This window comes from Lycium ferocissimum, chromosome 2 (assembly GCF_029784015.1).
Source record: "Lycium ferocissimum isolate CSIRO_LF1 chromosome 2, AGI_CSIRO_Lferr_CH_V1, whole genome shotgun sequence".
Classification (NCBI taxonomy): Eukaryota; Viridiplantae; Streptophyta; class Magnoliopsida; order Solanales; family Solanaceae; genus Lycium; species Lycium ferocissimum.
In genome coordinates, this window is record NC_081343.1 from 42,956,353 (window position 1) to 42,979,495 (window position 23,143).

Genomic DNA, 23,143 nt, shown 5'->3' on the forward strand with positions numbered 1-23,143 from the left:
TTGATAAACTAGCATTCTATTGAGATAAAATATGTACAAAATTTGATTTAAAATTAATGAAATGATCAAATGCGTGTTGTAAATATTATTATGTGGATGTACATAACTCCTAAGTGTAATTCCACCATTATGAATAGTAACACCCACACCTCTCCACTACCTCCTCATTCATCTCCCATACTCTGCACCCCCCCCCCCCCCTCTTCCCCCCTTCCCAAATCTTCCTCACATTCTCAAGGATTAGTGTCATGTTTATGACACCCTTTTTTGCTAGTGAATGTAACCTATAAATAGAGGTATTGAGAATCATGTTGTGCACATTTATATACTTGGAAGAAATAAGATGAGCTCTCATCTCTTGTCACTCCATTTTTATTACTTTCATCTTGTAATGTTGTTACTCTTTGAGCTTGATTTTATAACACATACATACTACGTACCAAGAGATGGATTTAGAAGGACCAAAGTGAAGAAAATAATTCTTTCGCATGTCCCGTTGAAAATGAACTCAAGCCCAAAAGGGGAAAGCCAAAAGCCCACTCCTTCCGTCTCAAAATATATTGCATTCTCTCTTTGATGGTCGATTTGACCAATGTAGGCGTTTAACAACTGTAAATGAAGGGTTGTACACATTAAAATTTGCATTTCTTTCCGTTTCATTCATTACACGTTGCAGTAGAATTTTTTAATAAAAATATATTTATTTTTTACACTAAGCAAAAAGACTAACATAAGGTTGGGCAGAATGTTTAGACCGGATAGATAGCTAGCAGAGTGCAGAAGTTAAGGTATGTTTGTATTTTACATATTAATTCAACAATGACCACAATAAAAAATAATCCTAATTTTTATTCTTATAAATTTAGCTAGTATGTTGTGTATAACCAACGTGTAATAACTGTATAATCAATATATACATTTATTAAATACTTAAAACGACTATAAACTATTCTGACAAACCAAATAAAATTCTTCTATAATCTGCTGACTAAAAATATTAAAATCCCTTTATTTAGAGGGATGGTAACAAGAAACAAAATATTGATGACGTCCACATCTCTTTATAGGAATTACTTTTTGTTATTGGAAAAAAAGGTGACGAGTTTTACTATGGATCTACAGTACTTTAAAGTTAAAGCTTAATAGCCTGTTTGGCCAAGCTTATTTTTCTCCGAAAGTATTAATTTTTTTTAATAAGTGCTTATTTTAAAAAAGTGAGTAGTTTGGCAAAATTTTTGGGAAAAAATAATTACTTACGGGAGTAGCAGATGTAATTTTTAGTAAAAGACGTTTCAAAAAGTTTTTTTCAAAAGTAAACTTTTTTTCAAAAGTGTTTTTTAAATATATTGATCAAACACAAACTCCTTTTTACCAAAAAATAGAAAAATGCACTTAAAAACTACTCGTTTATTATCGGAGTTGGAATGCTACTAAGTCTTGGTCCTCCTTTTTGTTCTTTTCCTTATATACTACTCCATACACTTGGGAAACCTTTTCTCTTTCTCTCTCTTTGTGAGTGATAATGTTGCACTTTACATTTCTAATATATTAAAAAAAAACAATCATCACTTTTTTTCCATGAAATAAGTTCTTTACTTTTTAAATAATAGCACAATTTTAGCAGACAATGCAAATGATAAATTAAAAGATATTATTGTGATGAAGACTTGTAAATTAAATATACGAAAAGGCTATCTCGTTTATTATCGGAAAAGTTGGAATGCTACTAAGTCTTGGTCCTCCTTTTTGTTTATTTTCCCAAATATATATACTAACAAGTTAAAATAACTCTTTTAAAAAGGGCATTTTGTAATTGGTCAATAATAAAATTCCGTAATTTAAAAAAAATCTCTCTTTTTGAAAAATCTGATAAATGTTGCATTTTATTATTGACATTTCTATAGTATTTAATTAAAAAGAAAACAATCATCACTTTTCCTTTCCAAAAGATGAAGAAAAAAATTCTTTTTTTTAAATCTTTTTTTTTAAATTCCTAATTCCAAAAAATCTGAATTTTTTTTTAAATACACAATCAAATTTTATTATTGACCAATTACAAAATGCCATTTGGCAAATTAAAAGATATTATTGTGATGAAGACTTGATATGTGTTCCTTCAAATATACGAAAAGGCTATCATTCACTTTATTTTTTAAATTGATTGAATTACCTTTTCTCTTTTATTCTTCTTGGGGTTAAAACTTGGGATCGACTCTTAATAAGATACTCTCTAGCGTTAAGATGGCACAAACAATTGAGTATCCAAGAAGCTTATACGAAAAGAAGGATTAGATATCCTCAAATCCTTCAAGATTTCCTTTACGGATCATTCTTTTATTTCTAAATTAAAATAATACTATAAGGGGCCGTTTGATTGGGAAATAAGTTATCCCAGGATTACTTATCCTGGAATCAGTTATTCGGGGATTAGTTATTCCACTCTCCCATAGGGATAAAATAACACTAAAATTCTGGGATTAGTTATACCGCGATTTTATCCCAACCAAATGTCAGATAAACTCATCTCAAATTTAATCCCAGAACTATTTAACTCTTATCCCCATACCAAACAAGCCCTAAGAATCTGTTTCTTTTCTTTAAGAAAACAAAAAACGGAAAAGGCTCATAAATTTAATCTCTAACTATTTATCTCTTATCCCTAAAAATATCCTTCCATCCACCTTTTAAACAAGCCCCCCTAAACTAACAAGAAAATTAACTCTTTTAAAAAGTGGCATTTTGTAATTGGTCAATAATAAAATTTCTTTTCTTTAAAAAAAATTCGATTTTTTTAAAAATTCCGTAATTTAAAAAAAAATTCAAAAAAAAAAATCGCTACTAGTCAAAAAAAATATTTAAAAAAAAATTCCAGATTTTTTTAAAAATTCCGTAATTTAAAAATTCCGTAATTGGTCAAAAAAAAAATCCATTTTTAAAAATTCCGTAATTGGTCAAAAAAAAAATTCCGATTTTTTAAAAATTCTTGATTAAAATTCCGTGATTTAAAAAAAAATCCAGATTTTAAAAAAAAAATATATTTTTTTTTAAATTTTATTATCGTTGGTAATTACAACGCCATTTGGCTTTTTTTAGAAGTTTAATTTTAACTTGTTAGGATAAGAAATAAACCTTGGTTTTTGTTCGTTTTACAAAAAAAGCTACTAGTAAATATTAACTTGATTAGAAATATTTGTTCGTTGGTATCCCTGTACCCCTCTTTTTTTCATGCTATCTTGTGAAGTGTCTTTGTCAATTTCATATTTTACTGCCTTAGAAGATTATTTCACAAGCTATCCAAGGACTTGGTGTTAGCGAATTCAAGATTTGAATTACTTTGCAGGTTTAAGTTTAAAATTCTACCACCAACCATTTAATTTACTGGATTTGAATTTTATCATTTGTACTTCTTTAGTAAACTTTTAACACATATGTAGAGTGATATTTTGCACGATTAACTATATAACTTAAGTTATGCCTGATTTTTGCCGAGGGAATGAACCAGATTACTTTCTCTGTTCTAGGTCCAAATTGCGGAATAATAAAGAACAGAAAAAGTAAGGACAGAGTATTTTTCACGTGGAAACCACTCGACTCGCAAGGGTGAAAAATCACAACCTACACCTCTGCAGGATTTGTCCCAAAACTCCACTACAACTGTGAGCCTCAGCAAATTCATATTACAAACTCTGCAATCTAGGAACTAACTCTAATTCATATTTCAATAATCTCCCTAGACTATTGATCGCTCTTCAATTTGCCCTCAACTTGAAACTGAATTTGACAAGTGTTTATACCTATAAATGCTTCTAGGAAAGCTGGAAAGGTACAACTCGATAAACAATCCTAAAACACAATACTAGACTTGAGACTGTATAACATTACACAATGAAACAGGTTCTTCAATTTGGTCCTTCGTATTAGCCCGCACTTCAGTAGTCAATCAGAACTCGGAAATATTGCTGCTTCTTTTTTTTTTTTTTTTTTTTTTTTTTTTTGCTTGGCTGCTGCTTTTCTCTCATTGTGAGTGCGTAGGTTTCTTTCAAAGAAGACTTACATATATATAGCCCTTGGTGAGAAGAAATTCGGCTGAACACAAACACCTACTTGATAAGGCCCATGAGGAGAGATAGTGTTCGAGAGGGATGCAACCTCTTTCTTGTCACACGGCTTCATATATGCAGTTTAGGAGTTTGAAATTTATCTCATATAACTCTTCCAAGGACTCCTATATCCTATCCCCTAAGTCCTCCTCTCGAAATTGTTTAAACCAAGATTTCTACTCGGAGCAGAACTCTGAGATGGAACATGTTCATGGACCTGGTTCATTAATTCAGTCTCGCATCTAAATTCTGAGATGGAACATGTTCATAGATCAAGTTCATTCACTTTGTTAAATCATCAAAACATACAAGGTCCAACACAGAGTCTAAGCTAACCTGCCAATTCAGACGTGCATTCCGATATATTTAGAAAGATAAACTCCCGTGAAATTTTCACATTATCTTAGTACCACAGAGTAGGCCTATCTTCTAGGCTCTGAATCTTCTCTATGGACACTGTCCTGTCAATGTGAGTCAAATTCTCTTCCGGTAAAAGATATATGTACTGATGCAATCAAACAACTTGTATCTCTTTTGAGTGAGAGAATTACCCCATGAACAACTATCATTGCTCTATCGTATGATTCGTCTTGCATCTTGAAACATGCACAGCATAACATATAGATCCTGATATGCTGCAAATTAAGTGGATGATTATGGAATAGTACCTCACCTCCGCCTTGGCTGAAATAGATTTTGGGTGTAATTCAACCCCAAAAGCTAACTCATGAGGGGAGGATTGTCCAAGTCCATATAAGGAGACTACTCATCTCATTAATCGCCGATGTAGTAGATTTTCATTTGTCAACACCCCATACGGCCAAGACTGCCAATTGGACCATGAATAATGAGTATAATATGGCAGTCCAAGATCGGGTAAACTAAAACCGGATGAGTTTGGCTCTGAGATTGTTAAGATTGCACTAGATCATATAAAGTGATGAAGTCCCCATGAACCATCCATGTGGGAATCTAACTGATCAAATGTTAAAATGCAAGGATAATATGAACAATTCTCTAACACTGTGTTTGATTCCATGAGAGAAAGAATGACGGACCTTATAAGAATATTTAATCGATTATCTGGCATGGAAGTAGAAGGAATATAGCTCCTTCCACTTTATTTTTTCCTAGTTGGTCTCATATATTGGAACCCAATTCTTGAGGCCCCAGATGCCACGATTCAAGGAATTTATCCCGAAACAGGGCAAGAAAATTCTTTCAAACTTGCAAATCTGGAAATTAAACAAAATTGTAGCCCTTATAAATAGCCTAGAAACCTCTTCATTCATTTGCACTAACCAAGAAAGACAATAAGGAATTAGAAACTATAGTCTCATAGATCATGACAGAAGTGATCCTCCATGTTTACGATATAACCAAAAGTGACAGTCACGATGCACTCAACTTCGGTGTAGTCCAAATGAACAGGCTTCTCAAAGACAGCATCAATTTCGGTGGCATTTTCCACACGGCCGTCGAAGTTTATGGCAACGTGGAATGGGCCTACGGGTCCTGCGAGAAAGGCAGCGGGGTTTTCAGCTGCCCCGCTGCCAAAAACCCCAATTACACGCATAGAGAAAAGATTGTAATGGGCAGAACAGAGTGCTCTGCCCCCAAAGTCAATGAGATCTTGAAGGATCTTCGTGATGCGTGGCCCGGCAACAAATATGACATGGTGTCTAGGAACTCGAAGCATTTCTGCGACGTGTTCCTGGAGAAATTAGGCGTTCCCAAGCTTCCTAATTGGGCTAACAGGTTTGCTGATATTGGTGGTTTTGCAAAGGACGCAGCTGGGACTGTGGTTAAAGCGAAAGACAAAGCGTTTAAACTTGCGTTTCATCCAGTTGATTTTGCTTTCAGCATTACTACTGCTAATAAACCCTCAAAAGCAATAGATATCCCCAGTGAGTTTGGTTTCAGCTTGAAATGTGCTGTTAGCCGTTTCAAGGTCGCGGCACCTGTTATCCGCTCTGATCAATGACAAGCACGGCTACGTACATGCATGCCTAATTAAGACTAGCTACAAGTATAGAAATATGTATCTCTGCGCTACTCCTTTATGACGCAGTTCTATGTTGGTCTTATCCTCTAAAATACGCTACTACTATTGAAAACTTTGACACGAGTACAGTGGCATTTGAAAAGGATCCGAGCAACGTGAATGTAATTTGTACTACTCCTTTTGCTTACTAGGAGTACTACTTAATTAGTACGTAGTTATCACTACTTGTTCCTCTGATTTACAGCTACGATTATTATATGAATAAAACTGGTTGCATGCATGATGATAGAAATGCATAGATCAACTTCAAATTATTTTGGGGATCTTTTGGAGGAAGGGTTATTTCACTTGATTTTGTTAAATTTGGCATCCGATACTTTACTGGGCAAAACTAGAGGATAAATCTTTTTGACTTGTGACCAAAAATCATTTTGACTTCCAAAATAATGAGAATATATTATTCCAAACTGTGCTGGGGGATCAAAACTGAAACGTGTACTTCTTTGTGGAGGTCACAGGTAGGGGGCGTACCTATAGGTGTTTTTTTTTTTGTTCAATAATTAACGTAATAGACCAAATTAATACTTTTAAATTAAAAACCATCCAAATATCAAATTCATAACCACCGGTTTAGTTATTGTCGGTTTGAACTCGGTTTTTTGAATTATATAATCTAAGGAAAAGAAAATTCTCTCTTGAGGTCGAATTCTTCAAATAGCTCCAGTGTTGTCTGCGTTCCCAACGGTGAAACTATAGTACGTCAATTGTGCAGAGAATTCTATCTGCCTTTTTCAAATGAAAAGAGATAGTAGGATTTTTTGAAAAGATTGACCAAGCATACCAATTTCTTCAATACTCACAAATGTTGCTTCTATTCTTTTAAACATATATTCCCTAAGTAGACAAAATTAAATTACTAATTAAAAAAGTATAAAATATCTTTAATTATTTATGAAAAGTTAATATTATACATATAAATAATTATAAATTTTATGTATATAATTATCGGTTTAGTTCAAATTATTTATTCGGTTATTTTTTACTATAACCATAACCAAACCAAATACTATCGGTTTTTCAAATTTAAAACCAAACCAAACCAAACCAAATCAAATGTCGGTTTTTTTATTCGGTTTGGTTTTGATTTTAACCAAAACTGTGAACAACCCTACGTGTACTTCTTTGTGGAGGTCACAGGTAGGGGGCGTACCTATAGGTGATTTTTTTTTTTTTTTGTTGAATAATTAACGTAATAGAGTACGATAAATTAATACTAAAATTAAACTAACATCCGAATATCAATATTCATAGAGAACCTACAACCGCAGAACTAAGAAATTATAGTAATCCTAAGGAAAAGAAAAGAGAAGAAAAACTTGAGGTCGAATTGCTCCAAATAGCTCCAGTGTTGTCTGCGTTCCCAACGTGAAACTATAGTACGTCAATTGTGCAGAGAACTTCTATCTGCCTTTTTCATAATTCGAAGCTCTAAAGCATTTTTGAAAAGATTGACCAAGCACCAATTTCTTCAATACTCACAAATGTGCTTCTCAAATATATTCCCTCAAACACAAATTACTACAGTAGTATTGAAAAGTACAGTTTTTGTAACTCCATCAGACGAAAACTATTTTTCAAATAAGCATATCTCCAGAATTTGGTCAAGCATAAGTTTGGCTTCATACTTTGGATTTTAAACGCCCAGAAGTTTCATCATCTACTCTCGTCGGTTAAACTTTAAAGCATCGGGTTTCAAATGACAAACTGAAATAAAAAATAAAAAATGAAAAGTTAAAGCTAGCATACCACGATCAACTAGCTTTAATTGATATGATCATAATTTAAGTTACGATTAGAAATGGAGTATGTAGTAAATAGTCCTACAAAAAAAACACAAAGGATATACAAAACAAAGAACCAGTTCTTCCAAAACTAAATCTGGCACAAACATTGTTTTACGTGAACAAGACAAAAACGAAAACACACAGAAACATGTCAAATCTTTAAAAAAAAAAAAATAGAAAAGAAAAAAGACAGAACTATTTTACAATCAAGCTAAGGCCACTCAAATAGTAGCAGTTTCTATTTAATTGCCAACAAAGAAATTAACTCTGTTTCCATTAAACTCAAATAGTAGTGCAAACTCAGGCATGCATGGGCACGGGCTTGTTGTCGGTGTGAATAACAGTACTAGTTGGCCCGTCATCTTTGTGGATAACAGCAGGCTCGTCATCGCTGTGTATAACATCAGACTTGTCATCATCTTTGTTGATTACAGGCTCATCATCATCAGCAACCTCTTCAATTATGGGAATAGTAGCATTAGGCCCTTCAATAGCTTTGACAGGCTGGTTGTTGTCAGGCCCAGTATCCTCTTCATTATACATATCAGGAGCAGACACCCTAAAGTTTTCACTGATAAAGTTGATATTAATATTAAAATCACACGGGGTAGCTTTTACTGATTTAGCACTACTTGATTTCTTAGATCCACTGCCAAAAGCGAAATTCACAGGATTCATTACACGTTTTAAAGCTTCATCTTTCGCTTTAAGCACAGTCCCCACTGCATCCTTTGCAGCATCAGCTATATTAGTAACTCTATTCACCCAACTCGGAAGCTTAGGTACTCCAAGCCTCTCTAACAACTCGTTGCTAAAATGATTCGAGTTTTTGGACACGATGTTGTACTTGTTGCCGGGCCACGAGTCGCTAAGCTCCTTTATCATTTTGTTGACTTTGGAATGGGAACACTCAGTTCTGCCAAGTGTAATTTTCTCGTGAAGGGTGTAGCTGGGGTTTTTTCCAGCCGGGCAGCTGAAAACACCGGTGCCGTTCTTGCGGTAACCATAAGCCCATTCGTCGTTACCGTAGATTTGGACAGCGGTGTGGAAGATGCCGCCGAAGCTGATGCCGTCTTTGAGGAGTTTGTTCGTTTGGACTATGGCGAAGTTTTGTGCATCGTGCCCGTCGGTTTTGGTCATGTCATAAACGTAGAGGACTACTTCAGCCATATTGTTCTAGCTATATAGGACTATGTCTTTTTTTCTTTTTTCTTTTTTAATTCTTATTTTGTTTGGTCCCTCTATACTCTGGCTCTTTGTGAATGCAAATGAATGAGGGTCTCTCTGGATTTATAAGGGACTGCTTTGAGCTTGTAGTAAGACTTTTCTTGCTCTTCCCGGTTTCTGGGCTGATTCGTATGTGGCATGCGGGGCCACTCAAGAATTAGGTCCCCGTCAGTTCCGACAATAAATAAAAAAGACTTTGAAATACAAATTTGACAGATCTAATATTTAGTATAAACTCAAATACTATTTAGTTGTACAAAACCTTGATTAAAGCTTTGTACCAAAACTTATCTAGAAAATTCTTGGGAAAAAGTGATTAAAGAACTGTTTGGGCAAAATGCAAGAGAGTATATATAGTCCAACAACAACGACAACAACATTTTTTTCCTTAAGTTTAATTTAACTTGAAAATGTGTGGTCCAAAATAAGTCTTAAATATTTGTGTGGCTGTAAATCATCTCATGAAGTTAAATTGTTTCTAAATATAAAAATGTGTCAATCTTTTTGGGACAAACTAAAAAGGAAAGGAAAATAATTTTTTTGAGACGGAGGAAGTAATATATTCCGACAAGAGGGGTCTGGGTAGGGTGAGGTGTATGTAGACCTTACCCTACCTTTGTGGGGTAGAAAAACTGTTCCGGATAGACCATCTGCTCAAGCAGAGAGAGTATACTCCGAATATATAAATCTCAATTCGTTAATAATACTCAACTTTTGTATTCTATATACTTTTATGGGTTTAAAGAAGGGAAAAGGGTCAAATATACCCTTCTATTTTAGTTTATCGACTAATTTTTCCCTCACACACACAAACAGTCAAATATACCCCTAATTCTGAGTTGGGGCCAAATATACACTAGTTAGCAAAGTTTCAAAAATACCTCTCATATTTAACATATTTTCACATTCAAAAGTCATTGGAATTGGGTGATATGGACACCACATGGTATTTAACTTATTCTATGTCTTGCCTACGTAGCAATTTTTTTTAAAACAATCTGAAAATTTGATTTTTCTAAAAATAAATCTGTGAAAAATGGATTTTATTAAAAATCTGATTTTTTTTTTATTATTTTATAAAACCCACTTCTTAAAAAAATGCTGAAAAATTGGATTTTTTTATTAAAAAACTCTGGAAAATGATTTTTTTTAAAATCAATTTTTCAAATTTTTTTAAAATTAATCCTGATTTTAAAAAAAAATTAGGACACTTTAAAAAAAAATACAGTTTTTCAGATTTTTTAACTAAAATATCCAATTTTAAAAGAATATATTTTAAAAAATCGGGTTTTATTAAAACAAAAAAGTTTCAGATTTTTAATAAAAGCCATTTTTTTTAGATTTGTTTTTAAAAAAAAATCAATTTTCTAGATTATTTTTAAAAAAATTCATGTAGGCACCACATAGAATAAATTAAATGTCATGTATGGCGTCCAATATATAAATCTTGTTTAGGTGGAAATATGTTAGAAATGAGGGTATTTTTGAAACTTTACTAACGGTAGGGGTATATTTGGGCTTTCTCTTTGAAAGGGTATATTTGACTATTTTAGCTAACGGAGGATAAAATTAGCCAATAAATTAAAGTAAAGGAGTATATTTGACCCTTTTCACTTTAAAGAATAGAGGGTGAGAGGACTTTCAATTATTATTTTTTAATTACATTAGGGAGGGGAAGAGGAAGTGAATGCTGCGCAGCTGCGGTAATGATGAGATTTAAACCCGTGTGAAAGGCAAAAAGCTCATTAAGCTAGCTAGCCTCGACTACGGGTGAGAGGACTTAAAATTAGAAGTGCTGCTAAAGGTTTTTCCTTCGATTCCTAAGGAAATTAAAGTGAAGGGAAATAAAATTGGAGGAGCTATTAGTTATCCAACTCTTTGAAAGCTGCATTGAAGCAAAGAACCCACTTATACTTTCACCAAATAAATTGAAGCAAATGACTAAAATCATTCAAGAGTGCGGTGGGATGGATATAATTTTTCACTATTAGTTGGAGGCCATGAAAATGGAAAAACTCTTGAAAATGAGTGTCTCCGCTTTTATGGGGCCACACACAACACAAAATCAAATTAATCGGACAATAAATTTTGAATACCGGAAGGGTAAATAAAAATATACTATTAAATGACAAGAATTATACAACATGAAACTAAAATAGTCATTTTCTCTCATCTTTACATCCTCTAGCTCCCAAAATCAGCGTATCATATAAGGTAGGGATTGAAATCGAAAAAGAAAAAAAATCAATCGAAGTCTAAAAAACTTATTTTTGGGAGGTGATTTTCACTTGGAAAAAAATTTATTATTTCTTCTCGAACAATCTTGAGCCAAGGGCCTTTCGGAAATAGCCTCCCTACCTTTCAAGGTAGGGTTAAGATCCGCGTACACTCTACCCTTCCCAAACCCCACTTATGAAATTACATTGGGTATGTTGTTGTTGTTCTTCTCGAACTAGTTTTCTAACATTGCCTTAATATTTCATATACTAATGACCATACTTCAATTTGCTTCAATATTGCATTAATTTTTTTAATACTAACCAAACATCAATTTGCAAATAATGACTTACAGTATTTGCTAACTCATGTCAAAAACCTGTTGGTTCATGTTTCAATGTCGTTCATACACTTCAACGAGTTGCTTTGATTCAGTTTCCTTGAATATCATCCCCACTGTCTCATAAAAAGTGGGACGATTCAGACTACATACTTTTTAGGTACTTACTTTTTATTTACGAAAACAAATGCACATTTACTTTAACTGAGGATACTATTTCACTTTCAAACGATAACAATAAAAGCTTTACAATATATATATATATATATATATATATATATATATATATATACACTAGATGGCGTGCAGCACGGGCACTTTAGATTATATAGTGTATATATGTGTATGTAATTGTGTGCAATTGTAAAAATTTATGTATTGGGCAGTGATAGTATATATATTTTATATTGCTAATAAACATACCTAAATTTGCACTATCGATGCATATATATCGATGAACATTAATACATATACACAAATATTATTTGTCTATTAAGTATTATATGAGCATGATAAAATAGTAAAAAGTAAAAAGAGTTAAAAGTGACACGTGGCCAAATACGTTTCTTGACCGTTTATATTTCGTCTTCTTTATAAATTTTAAATCTTTTGGTTTTATGATTTCTTTAGCGGTTTTTGTGTTCAATTTAAATCGTTATTTTTTTTTTCCTGAATTTCTCTAAGCGTACGTTTACCATTTTCTGAACTTATTATCATTATTTAAATGTCCTAATTTTTTTCTTCTTCACATGGACCGCACCTTTTTTTTTTTTTTTTACAATTGTCTCCTAATTCTTCACGTGGATCCCACCTTAATTTTTTTTATCTCTACTTATGGAAGAGTGGGCCCCGCCTTAATTTTTTTTATTTGTACTATTACAGAAAAGTGAGCCCCAACTTGATTTTTTTTTTAAAAAAAATTCTCTACTATCATAGAAGCGTGAGTCCCACCTTAATTTTTTTTTTTTAAATTTTAAATTTACTTTATTGCTACTGTATAGAAACGTGAGTTTTTATATTATTTAATAAAGTAACACAACTTATTATTTTAAATTATGAGAACATTCATTTCTTAAGTTGTAAAGCACTAAGAATCTAACATTCTATCTATTTTTTACTATCGCTTAATGTTATAAATTTATTAGGTTTGCAAAGATATATATTTGCTTCTTAAATTGAATTGTATTTTATACAACAATCGTGAGTCATTATACATTAATCTCCTGAAGATCAATAATTTCTTGTTTACCGTTCACAAATAAAAATTAGAAAGTTCAAATAAAAGATAATTCAAATGTGTAATTTATCTCGACGGATAGCAAAAAACGTTATTAGCATGATACAATATTTGCTTCTATTCTTCTTTCATAATTACAATGATATATTGTTAATAAGTATTTTTATCATTTCTATCAATTCAGTGAAAATATTATTGTGTAGTCTCATATCATAAATGTATTTTCTTTAAAATTTAATTTAAATTCTACTAAAGTTTATGTTATATAGTTACACATCAAATTAATTTTTTGACCCGTATATTTTTCTTTTATTTCAAAATTTGTTCAATCTTTTTACTTATATTACTAATAAGTTGTATGTTCAAAATATGATTAATATAACACTGTGGTTTGTGCTCCGTATCCAAAGCTTTATTATATTAATGTTTGCTACGAATACAAAGCTTGCAAAAAATTATTAATACCTTTTAAAAGGGAAGACTTGTTTAAAAGGAAACTATTTTCCCCTCTTTGAGACAAAACAATAAAGAATATTTAAGCATCAATTGATAAGTAGAATTTTAATTTGTTTAGTTTAAAGGCGTAAAATATTCTATTGTTAATATGTATGTAGATTGGACATAAACAATACTTTTTTTTTTAATCAAATTTTGATTTGGATAATTCTAAATTTAAATCAAATTTACATTAGTTCAAATTGTTCAAATTATTAAATTAATTTTACATGTTTAAAACGAAATAAAGTAGAAATTAGATTTTCTATTTAAACGAAGAACTACTATTTTTTAATTTGGACCCCACCTTAATGTTTTTCCTAGAAATTGTCTCCTACTTCTTCACATCCCCACCTTAATACATTTTTTTTTTTTTTTTTGCAATTGTCTCCTAATTCTCCACGTGAATTCCACCTTTTTTTTTTTTTAATCTCTACTATTATAGAAGAATGGGTCTCACCTTAAATTTGTTTTTTTTTTTCATTCGTATTATTATAGAAGATTGGGCCTCACCTTTTTTTTTTTTTTTTTTCTAAATTTAGTAAAGAAGATGGGGCGAGAAAATTTAGTGACTGATGACGACATATAGTAGTATATATATATATATATATATATATATATATAAAATTCAAAAATCCCACAAAAATTCTTCTCTTTTAAACAAACCATGCTACCATATACGCCGATATTCCCATCCTACCCTCCCGCTGCCGCTTCTCCGCTGGAAAATCAAGTTATCCCGTGCCTTCCATGTACAACGCCTTCTCTCCATTTATATTTGGCATACCCGTGACATATACACAACATACAATGATACACATTGTGGGTGTTGAGAATCATAGAAAGGTGCCTTTTCGGGAAACAATGGAAGCAACTAGCAAGCATGTGTCTTTTCAGAACATTTGACCCCTAAGCCGAGAAGCTAGTGTATAAGTGCTTTCCCAATAAATTCTTCACCTTTCTTCAGTGTGGGACAAGATCTTTTCATTTTCCATTCACTACCTAACCCAAAAATATCAGACCCAATTCATACCAAAAACCCTACAATCTTCCCCCTAGGACCTCCACAATTATGTGATTTCATAGCGACCCCCATTTTTCCCCCTTTATCAGTTTTTTATTTTTTATTTTTTTTATGTTCTCCTTTTAAAAAATATATATATCAATGAAATGGTCATATATATATATATATATATATATATATATATATATATATATATATTTCATGTATGAATAATATATATTTACTATAAATTTGGCAAATAAACAATTGCAAGTGTTGAAGCTTAATGGACTCCAATCCACTTCATCAGTTGCATCATGCATGTTCTATAAAACATATTACTATTAAAATTGTTTTCCTACCTTGATCAATATCCATTCTTGTTTACTTTAATCACATTGCTTTAGTTCATCAATCACTCTCTCTTGTCTATCTCAAGTTTTGTGCTTGTTCAAAGTATTTTCCCTATCTCCATCTACTTTAGTCCTTGTCAAACATCAATTTGAAATGAATATTGCATTATCAATGTCGGATGCAGAAAGGTTGTTCTACTATTTGCATTATTATATAGTACTCTACGTCATTTCTAAACCTGATAATTTTATTTCGAAAAACTAAAATATTCTATGTCGTCCAAATGTATGATCAAACTTATGAAGTTTGAATCTCGAAAAGCAAAAGGTGTGACATAAATTGAGACAGAGGGAGTAGCTGATTCAAGCTAAATATATAGTCAAAACTGGTCCATAAATTTTTTTATCAAAATATCTAGATAAAATAAATATTTTTCTTTGATATGTTATGATTTTTTTTATCAAAATATCTAGATAAAAAAATATTTTTCTTTGATAAGTTATAAGGAACTTTTTTATATTAATTTTGTTTGCTAATGAAACAAATTATAAGGTAACAAACAAATAAATTAAATTTGGTAAGAGTTGAGCGGAGAAGAAATTGCACGGTTTATCCTTCAAATGGGCTGGTCTTTAATTTTGGCCTTCAAATGGAACTCAGGCCTAGTAGGGCATAAGTCCTTTAAGGAATCCGACATAATTTGTGTATGTCGGATCCTTAAAGAACTTATGTCTCGCCAGGCATAAGTTTCATTTGAGGCGCAAAAATTAAAGATCAACACAAAATAGGGCAAAAAGTGCAAATGACCCTTGAACGGATTGAGGCGACCCATCATTTAGTCCATCTTTGATCAACTCATCTCAGCCCAACTAACTCTTACTTAGGAAGGCTCGAAAAATTATTCATTTTTTGATTTAGCCCATTTTAATCTGCACAAATTCAGGTCAAATCGTTCATTTATCATTGTAATTTTAGTAGAAAGGTCGCTTCACGAAGGCAAATGAGCTATTCCACTTTTGCATCCGATAATTCAATGTTTCTCCTACTTTATTGAATTATTTGCTTCGATAACATGGACGCCAGATCAATAATGTTATGTCTAACTCATAACTGAGGACTATATTATGCTTTGAAGATTTAATATATTGTACCTACTTTATATAAAGAAAGATATTTTATGTGCCCCATTTGCAGCACCATATATGGTTGTTATTATTACCAGTATGCTAAAAATGAATTGTAGCGTTCACATATTCTATGGAGATAATGATGGACGCGCCCCCTCTTTAATGTACGGAGTACTTAAATATTGGCTATTGATATATTATGCTTAGATCCCGTTTGGACATGGTTTGAAATCATATTTGGACATACAATTTGAATATTTTAAGTTGTATTTTCTATTATAGGCATAAAAACACCATGAATTGTGAAACTATCAAAACATTCTCAATTCTTATACAATCTTACCAAATGAGCAAATCATAGTTTATAACAAAATTAAGACACTACTTTAGAAGGCTTTTCTAAAAAATGCAATATCAATTAATCAAACTTTACTTCAATAAAATCAAAATTTAACATGAATAATAATATAACTACTATTTAATTTAATCTTCCCACATAAATTAAAGGTTGGTAGACATAAATAAAAGTTGGTGGAAGTTAATGAGATTGGTAAATGATTGATGGGGGTAATTGTTAAAAATAGTTACCAACTTATGAGTTTTTTTTCACAAAATATTAACTTATGGGTTACAAAAAAAAGTTGAAACCATGGTTTTGACCAAAATGCTTTTTTGAATGATTTGGGTTAAACTATGGTTTCAATGGTTTAAAATTGATTGAAAATTGATGGCCAAATGCTGATTTGAAACTCAAAACTGGTGGCCAAACGCCTACTTATAGTGGTTTCCCTAATCCTACACACCCAAAACAATTTTTTAATACTAAAAAGAAGTCGTAGTCTATGAATATTGCTTAAGGCTTAAAGGGAAGATTCTGTGGTGGAATAATAATAATTAAAAAGAACACATGATTCGGATCATCCTATAGATCGAATACGTTGATGGAATCAACTAAAGCTTCGCCCCAAGGCAAAAAATAAAAAGCAAAAAGAAAATAAAAGAGGATAAAGATCAACCCTCCCCCATAACTTTCATCTTTCTTTTATTTTCTCTCATTATTTAAGCTATACTTTGGAAACCATTAGGCAACTAGCGATCTTATCCATCATCATTTGGAAAGGAAAAGGGAGGATTGTTTCCTTATGTCATTTTCGTTAAATGCTAACAATTATTGCACTATCTTTTTGATTTCCTACTCAGTATCCGTACATATATATTGGACACTAATTAATACGAATTTGCACTGTATAAAATTCAGTTAAACTGAAAGCATTTATTATCAAAACATAAATATATATAAAGTCAAAACTCGAAATCTCAAATTAAAAAAAAAAATTATCCATCTCACGACTGAAAGCATTTATTATCAAAAAAAAATTTATATATAAAATTAAAACTCAAAATCTCAAATTAAAAAAAAATAAAAAAATTATCCATGTCACACCACAACCCACTGTGAAAAAGCACTACTTATCAGTTCTCACGGGAGGAACAAGAAAAGAACAGAGGGAGAAAGAAAGGATCTCATGATATCATGCCATGTATGTTATATGAACGTCATGGCTGCTCGTCACAAAAGGGTTAAGGGACTCACAAAGGATTGCAGTATATTAGATGTTTAAATTCAAATTTGTATCATTAATTCTCTTTAAAAGACCTCACATTATTAAGAGTATTTAACGCCTTATAAGTATTTTTTTTCCCCTTCTATTCTCAACATGAGACTTCATTCGCACTCCACACACACCCAACAATGAACAATCTCCACCTTGAAGAAATGTCCATTCTCAACGTGAGACTTCATCCAGTTCACACCCAACAATGATCCGTCATAATTCATGAGCTAATTAGGAGATTAACTCCACCTTAAACTGTGTGTGGCACACATCAATCAAATTTGTAGCCACCAAAGCTCATTGGTTCTTTTTTTTTTTTTTCTCTTTTTTTCTTTTTGTGTATGCATCCTGAAGAAAAGGCAGTAAACCGACCCGTCAACAGGCAAATGTACTACCCGATCGCGGCCCACGCCATCCATTACCAGTTTCATATGTTTCGTCGATTCATTGTCTATGATATCTATTGTTTGGGTAAAACAGCTCAAAGATACTTTTATAACATGATGTAATATTCTCTGCTTTGAACCAAATCCGTACCGTTTTCCCCAAAAACCTCACACCATTAAGAATATCCAACACCTTATAACTAGCTTTTTTTTTCTTTTTTTTTTTTTTTACTTTTCACGTGTGACTTTATCTACACACTGCCAACAATTATATCCTAAATTCGAAAATAATTTAATTTGAACTTTTTTATTTTAACACAGATGACAATGTTGTCACACTAATATTATTGCATGTCTAAAATAACAAATTTGAAAATTCTTATAATCACATATATGTTAGTATAAAATATTTAAGATCATAATTGTTTCAACAAAAAAATCTTTAAACTTTATGCTCAACCAAATTATTTTATTTAAATCCAAACGAGTGGATCACTTCTTCTTTTTTCCTATTCATTCACTAACACACTAATCAAAGGGAAAGAAACAAAAAAAATAAAAAAAAACAGGACCAAGACTTCCATATTAATGGAGTACTACGTTTCAACAAACTTTTCAAGATATTTAATTGAAAAGATTTTTTTTGTTGCGTGATGTGATCTCTTTAACTTTTTTCTTCCTGAGGATATTATTTTTTAATCAAAAAGGGACAGAAGTTCTGGCGTAATTTCAAAAGGCAGGGACCTGCTTTTTGACCGAGTTATAGTTTTTGATACCTGATGATAGGGTGGACAAGATACGTTATTTAAAATTTTGATATGATAATTTTAGTTTTTGATTTTTAAAAATACTATATCATTATCATACTAAATTAATTTGGTATGATTCGGTATTTTTAAGTTTGATTTCGATATTTTGTGATACGATAAATCGATTACCATAATTTATTCAACTTCAATTTACATATTCTCATATTGTAGAGAATTATAACTTTGGTACTCAAGAAATATCTCAATTATATTGTACTAACACCTCACACATATAAAAATATTTAAAAGATAGTACAAGCAATCCCCTTCGTAAATCAATTACACAAAAAAGACATTCAATTAAGATAAAGTATTCAAAGTTCCAACATCTAAATAATTAGTTTTGTAATAATATTAGTTTATATATTTGTTAGTATTATAATACTTATATATATGAATTGTATATGTAACTATATACTTCGGTATGGTATTCGGTATTTCGGTATTCTCTTTATAAATACCGAATATCATAATTTTTAAAAATACATACCAAATACCATAATATCAAAATCACGGTATAAAAAATTTCGATTTCGGTTTAAGAGTAGTCTAGCTTAATATTAAGCCAAGTGGCGTAATATGAACAAGCCACTTGGCAACAAATTCTATTTGTATCAATTTAGAAAAGAAATTAGTTGACATTATTATATGGACTCACCTAATATGTTGGATTTTATTGGAGAAATATAATTAATTGATATTCTTGAATCTAATTTATGATCAAGAATACTCCTTTAAAAGGTAAGATATAATATTACATGATAGAATTAAAAAAAAAAAAAAAAAAAAAAAAAAAAAAAAAAACGGCACAGAATATTCTTAATAGAAAATATAATTTAAATATTATCATTAAGAAATAATATTATATGATGATGAAAAATACTCATACGATAGTAGTAGTGGTGGTGGTGGATTCTATTTGTACTTATTTTAAGAAAAAATATAAATTGACATTATTTGAAATTACTATATACACTTCCCTATTTTGGTAACTATTGATTGGAGAAATATATGAAATAGATGAGAGATAAAAATAAAACATTTTGAAAGTTCAAATGAATACACACTAACCTGCTTTAGTTGGATATTAGTCTTGAAACAAGATTTAATGCTCAAAGGGCGTAATTATAGGACTTTAACATATTTTAAGTTTTGAAAAAAGGTGTAGTGATATAAAGTTATTGATCTCATCATTCTGCATTAGTTAAGATTATTGTCGCATAAGGAAATTAAAATTATTGCCACGTTTCAACCATAAATATTGAAAACTATAATTACTGCCTCTTTAATTATAAATTATTCACATGCTTCAACAAAAATAAAAGATAAAGCATGACGTGATTAAGACTATGTGACTGAAATCATAAAAGATAAAGTCAAATGTAAAAATTTAAAAAAAAAAAAAAAATTTCAAGCAAAGATTAAATAATATATAGTAAATCTCTCACGTAGAATATAAATAAATGTAGCAAAAACCTATTCTATTATGTTGAAAGTAAAAGGTATAAATATTTAATATACTAAAAGAATTCCTATTAATACATGTGATTGCATAATAATGGAGTTCATTAATTTGAACTTCTAAAAAGATCTCAATTAAATCTTATAAAGAAGAAGTTTAAATCAAAACGAGATCGCCGATTTCTAATCCCTCAAATAGCCAATCTGTGATATTGATTTGATTGGAAATCTGCGTTTAATAGAGTGGTGTAATTGGGTAACCATCACATAATGCGAAATCACGTTAAATAAAGAATTAATTAATTTGGTTTAAGTTTAACCATTGTTAAGGAAAATCATACCCCTAATGGAAAGAAAGAAAGAAAGAAAGAAAGGGAAAAAAAGAGAATAAAACGTAAGGAAAAGGTAAAAAAGCGAGGATAAGAAATGGTAACAAAATCTTCCTCTTTTTGGTAAGTTTATATAATATTTTGAATTTTAATTTTTGAATTCTAACTCCTTGACCTCTTATATATATATATATATACTCTTTCAGTAAAACATAATGTTAGACATTCTCCTCTTTTAATTGATTGCATTCTTCATATTTCAAAGATTTCTACAACTTTAACATTTTCATTTTCTCTGCGCAAATGGTGAGAAAAATATTACAGGAAATGATGCAAATAAATCATTTTTTTGCCTATATTCTCAGGCCTAAACTCAAACATGTAATATTGTTGATAGATAATACATAAATAAGAAAATCACTTTCTTATTGAGAATTTAATTAGTCGACTCGATTTTTTTTTTTTTTTTTTTTTTTTTTTTTTGTAGTGTTTGAAACTTGGATGGAAAAGTAAGAATTGGCAATGGCAATGAAGAAATATGATAACAAATTTCTTACAAAATGAATAAATCACTGGTAACCTTGCCATTGTAGTTTCACCTTCAATGAAACTTATTATATTGAAATTTCTTTTGTTTCTTTTAATGGTTAACCTTTTCTATTTCCTCTTATATGCAATCGTGCATAAATGATAAAGTTGTTATCTCTCTTCTCTCTCTCTCTCTGCAAATAAATTTCCTCTATCAATATTATAAACTATTTATGTATAAACATATCAATGAAATATGAAAAGATGTTAGTTTTATTATATTAAAATATCTAAAGTAATTACAATCGTGATATTAGGCGGAAACAGTATGCCAAAAGACGTAGTTATCACAAATGATAAGATACTAGATTTAAAAGTTAAATCTGAAAACATTTTCAATTTTTTTGTTTGTTTGTTTGTATTGATTAAGGGAAGTCTTCCTCTTTAAAAGATCGAGCTCCAAGTTTGAATAATAATCATCATCTCATTGACATACCTGAATGATTCTTGGGATGAGCAGTATTTTTTATTAGAAAAACATATAGTGGTATTGGAGACTGAAATAACTAACGCATTGTGTGCAATAGATATTGCAATTTTAAGCTTTGTCATCGGTTAATGGTGTCATGGAAGGTTCTAATTTTTTATTTTATTTAATATTTAAATAAGATTGGTATAGTCACAATTATTATATGAATATAATTTATTTCATATTACATGTATTTTTCTACTATCCATCATGTGTAATTATTTGGCAGTACTTAATTTTTGTCGTAATTTCAAGTTATTATTTGATCTTTTGGTTGATTGTATGTGTTTTATTGTTGTTTAATGACAGTGATAATTTATCTATTAATCTAAATTTGAGAGAAATATGGATGAACTACCCATAGAAAAGAAGATTGAGGACTTGGTAATTTAGCCTGTTAACCCAAGCTTATGAAAAATCAATTTTTTTTAAAAAAAAAATATTTATTTTAGAAATTGAGGTGCTTGGCTAAAATTTTAGGAAAAAAACAATTTTTTTTTTTTAAAATAATGAAAATATATTTTCAAAGCTGAATAATGAGCAAGTTATCATGAACTACTGTGCAATTTCCATCCTTAGCTCACGATTTGAGCCTATCATTTGTTTCAAGTATACTTTGAATTAACTTAGACAATATAATTGATAAATCTATAGAATATTATTATAAAAATAAATGAAAAATTATAAATAATAATTTTTTTGAGTATTATAGCAAACAATTATTTCAAGAGTAAGCAAATCTATGTTATACATTTTATTAAATAGCCAGAAGTGAATAAAAGACAATTTAGTATGGAGTCACATGTCAATGAAACAATATTAAGTAATGTATAATGCAATGACAATAGACAAAATCATAGAAAAGAGAATTTTTCTAAAATTATTTTTTACAGTTTAGATATATTTGGATAAGATTATTTAAACTCAAATCATAACATGCAAAGTTGAAGATAAGAAATATTGAACAACAAAAGAATTTCAAGCCTTAACAATGTAATGAGATCAAGTAATGAATATAATACCTATAACGATAAAAAAAGAATATAAACGTCAAAAACTTTAATGTAGAAATATAGAAAAATAAGACATATATATATAAAGATTGAGTATAAACTCAAATAGTTGATACTCACTGCGTATCGTGCAGGCATGTATATTAATTTTATTTAAATCCAAACGAGTGGATCACTTCTTTTTTTCCTATTCATTCACTAACACACTAATCAAAGGGAAAGAAACAAAAAAATAGGACCAAGACTTCCATAATGTTTTACTACGTTTCAACAAGCTTGTCAAGATATTTAATTGAAAAGATTTTTTTTTGTTGCGTGATGTGATCTCTTTAACTTTTTCTTTTCTGAGGATATTATTTTTTAATCAAAAAGGGGCCAGAAGTTCTGGCCTAATTTCAAAAGGCAGGGACCTGCTTTTTGACCAAATTATAGTTTTTGATACCTGATGATAGGGGTGGACACGGTAGCTTGTCAAGATATTTAATTGAAAAGATTTTTTTTGGTTGCGTGATGTGATCTCTTT

At 30.5% G+C, this 23,143-nt stretch overlaps 2 protein-coding genes across 2 annotated transcripts; one reads left to right on the forward strand and one right to left on the reverse strand.

Annotated features, from left to right (window-relative positions):
- The first annotated feature begins 5,388 nt into the window (after nt 1-5,388).
- LOC132048078 (uncharacterized) lies at nt 5,389-6,419 on the forward strand. The gene has a single exon (XM_059439017.1). It carries the CDS (start codon nt 5,446-5,448, stop codon nt 6,082-6,084), a length of 639 nt encoding a protein of 212 aa, XP_059295000.1. The 5' UTR covers nt 5,389-5,445; the 3' UTR covers nt 6,085-6,419.
- A 1,589-nt stretch (nt 6,420-8,008) lies between these two features.
- On the reverse strand, nt 8,009-9,220 carry LOC132038466 (uncharacterized). Its single transcript, XM_059429134.1, has one exon. The coding sequence runs from the start codon at nt 9,117-9,119 to the stop codon at nt 8,250-8,252; it is 870 nt and encodes a 289-aa protein (XP_059285117.1). The 5' UTR covers nt 9,120-9,220; the 3' UTR covers nt 8,009-8,249.
- Nucleotides 9,221-23,143: the final 13,923 nt, after the last annotated feature.

What these genes read in the sequence shown, in the direction of transcription:
- LOC132038466 (XM_059429134.1), bottom strand. Translation starts at nt 9,119, where the DNA reads ATGGCTGAAGTAGTCCTCTACGTTTATGACATGACCAAAACCGACGGG.
- LOC132048078 (XM_059439017.1), top strand. Translation starts at nt 5,446, where the DNA reads ATGACAGAAGTGATCCTCCATGTTTACGATATAACCAAAAGTGACAGT.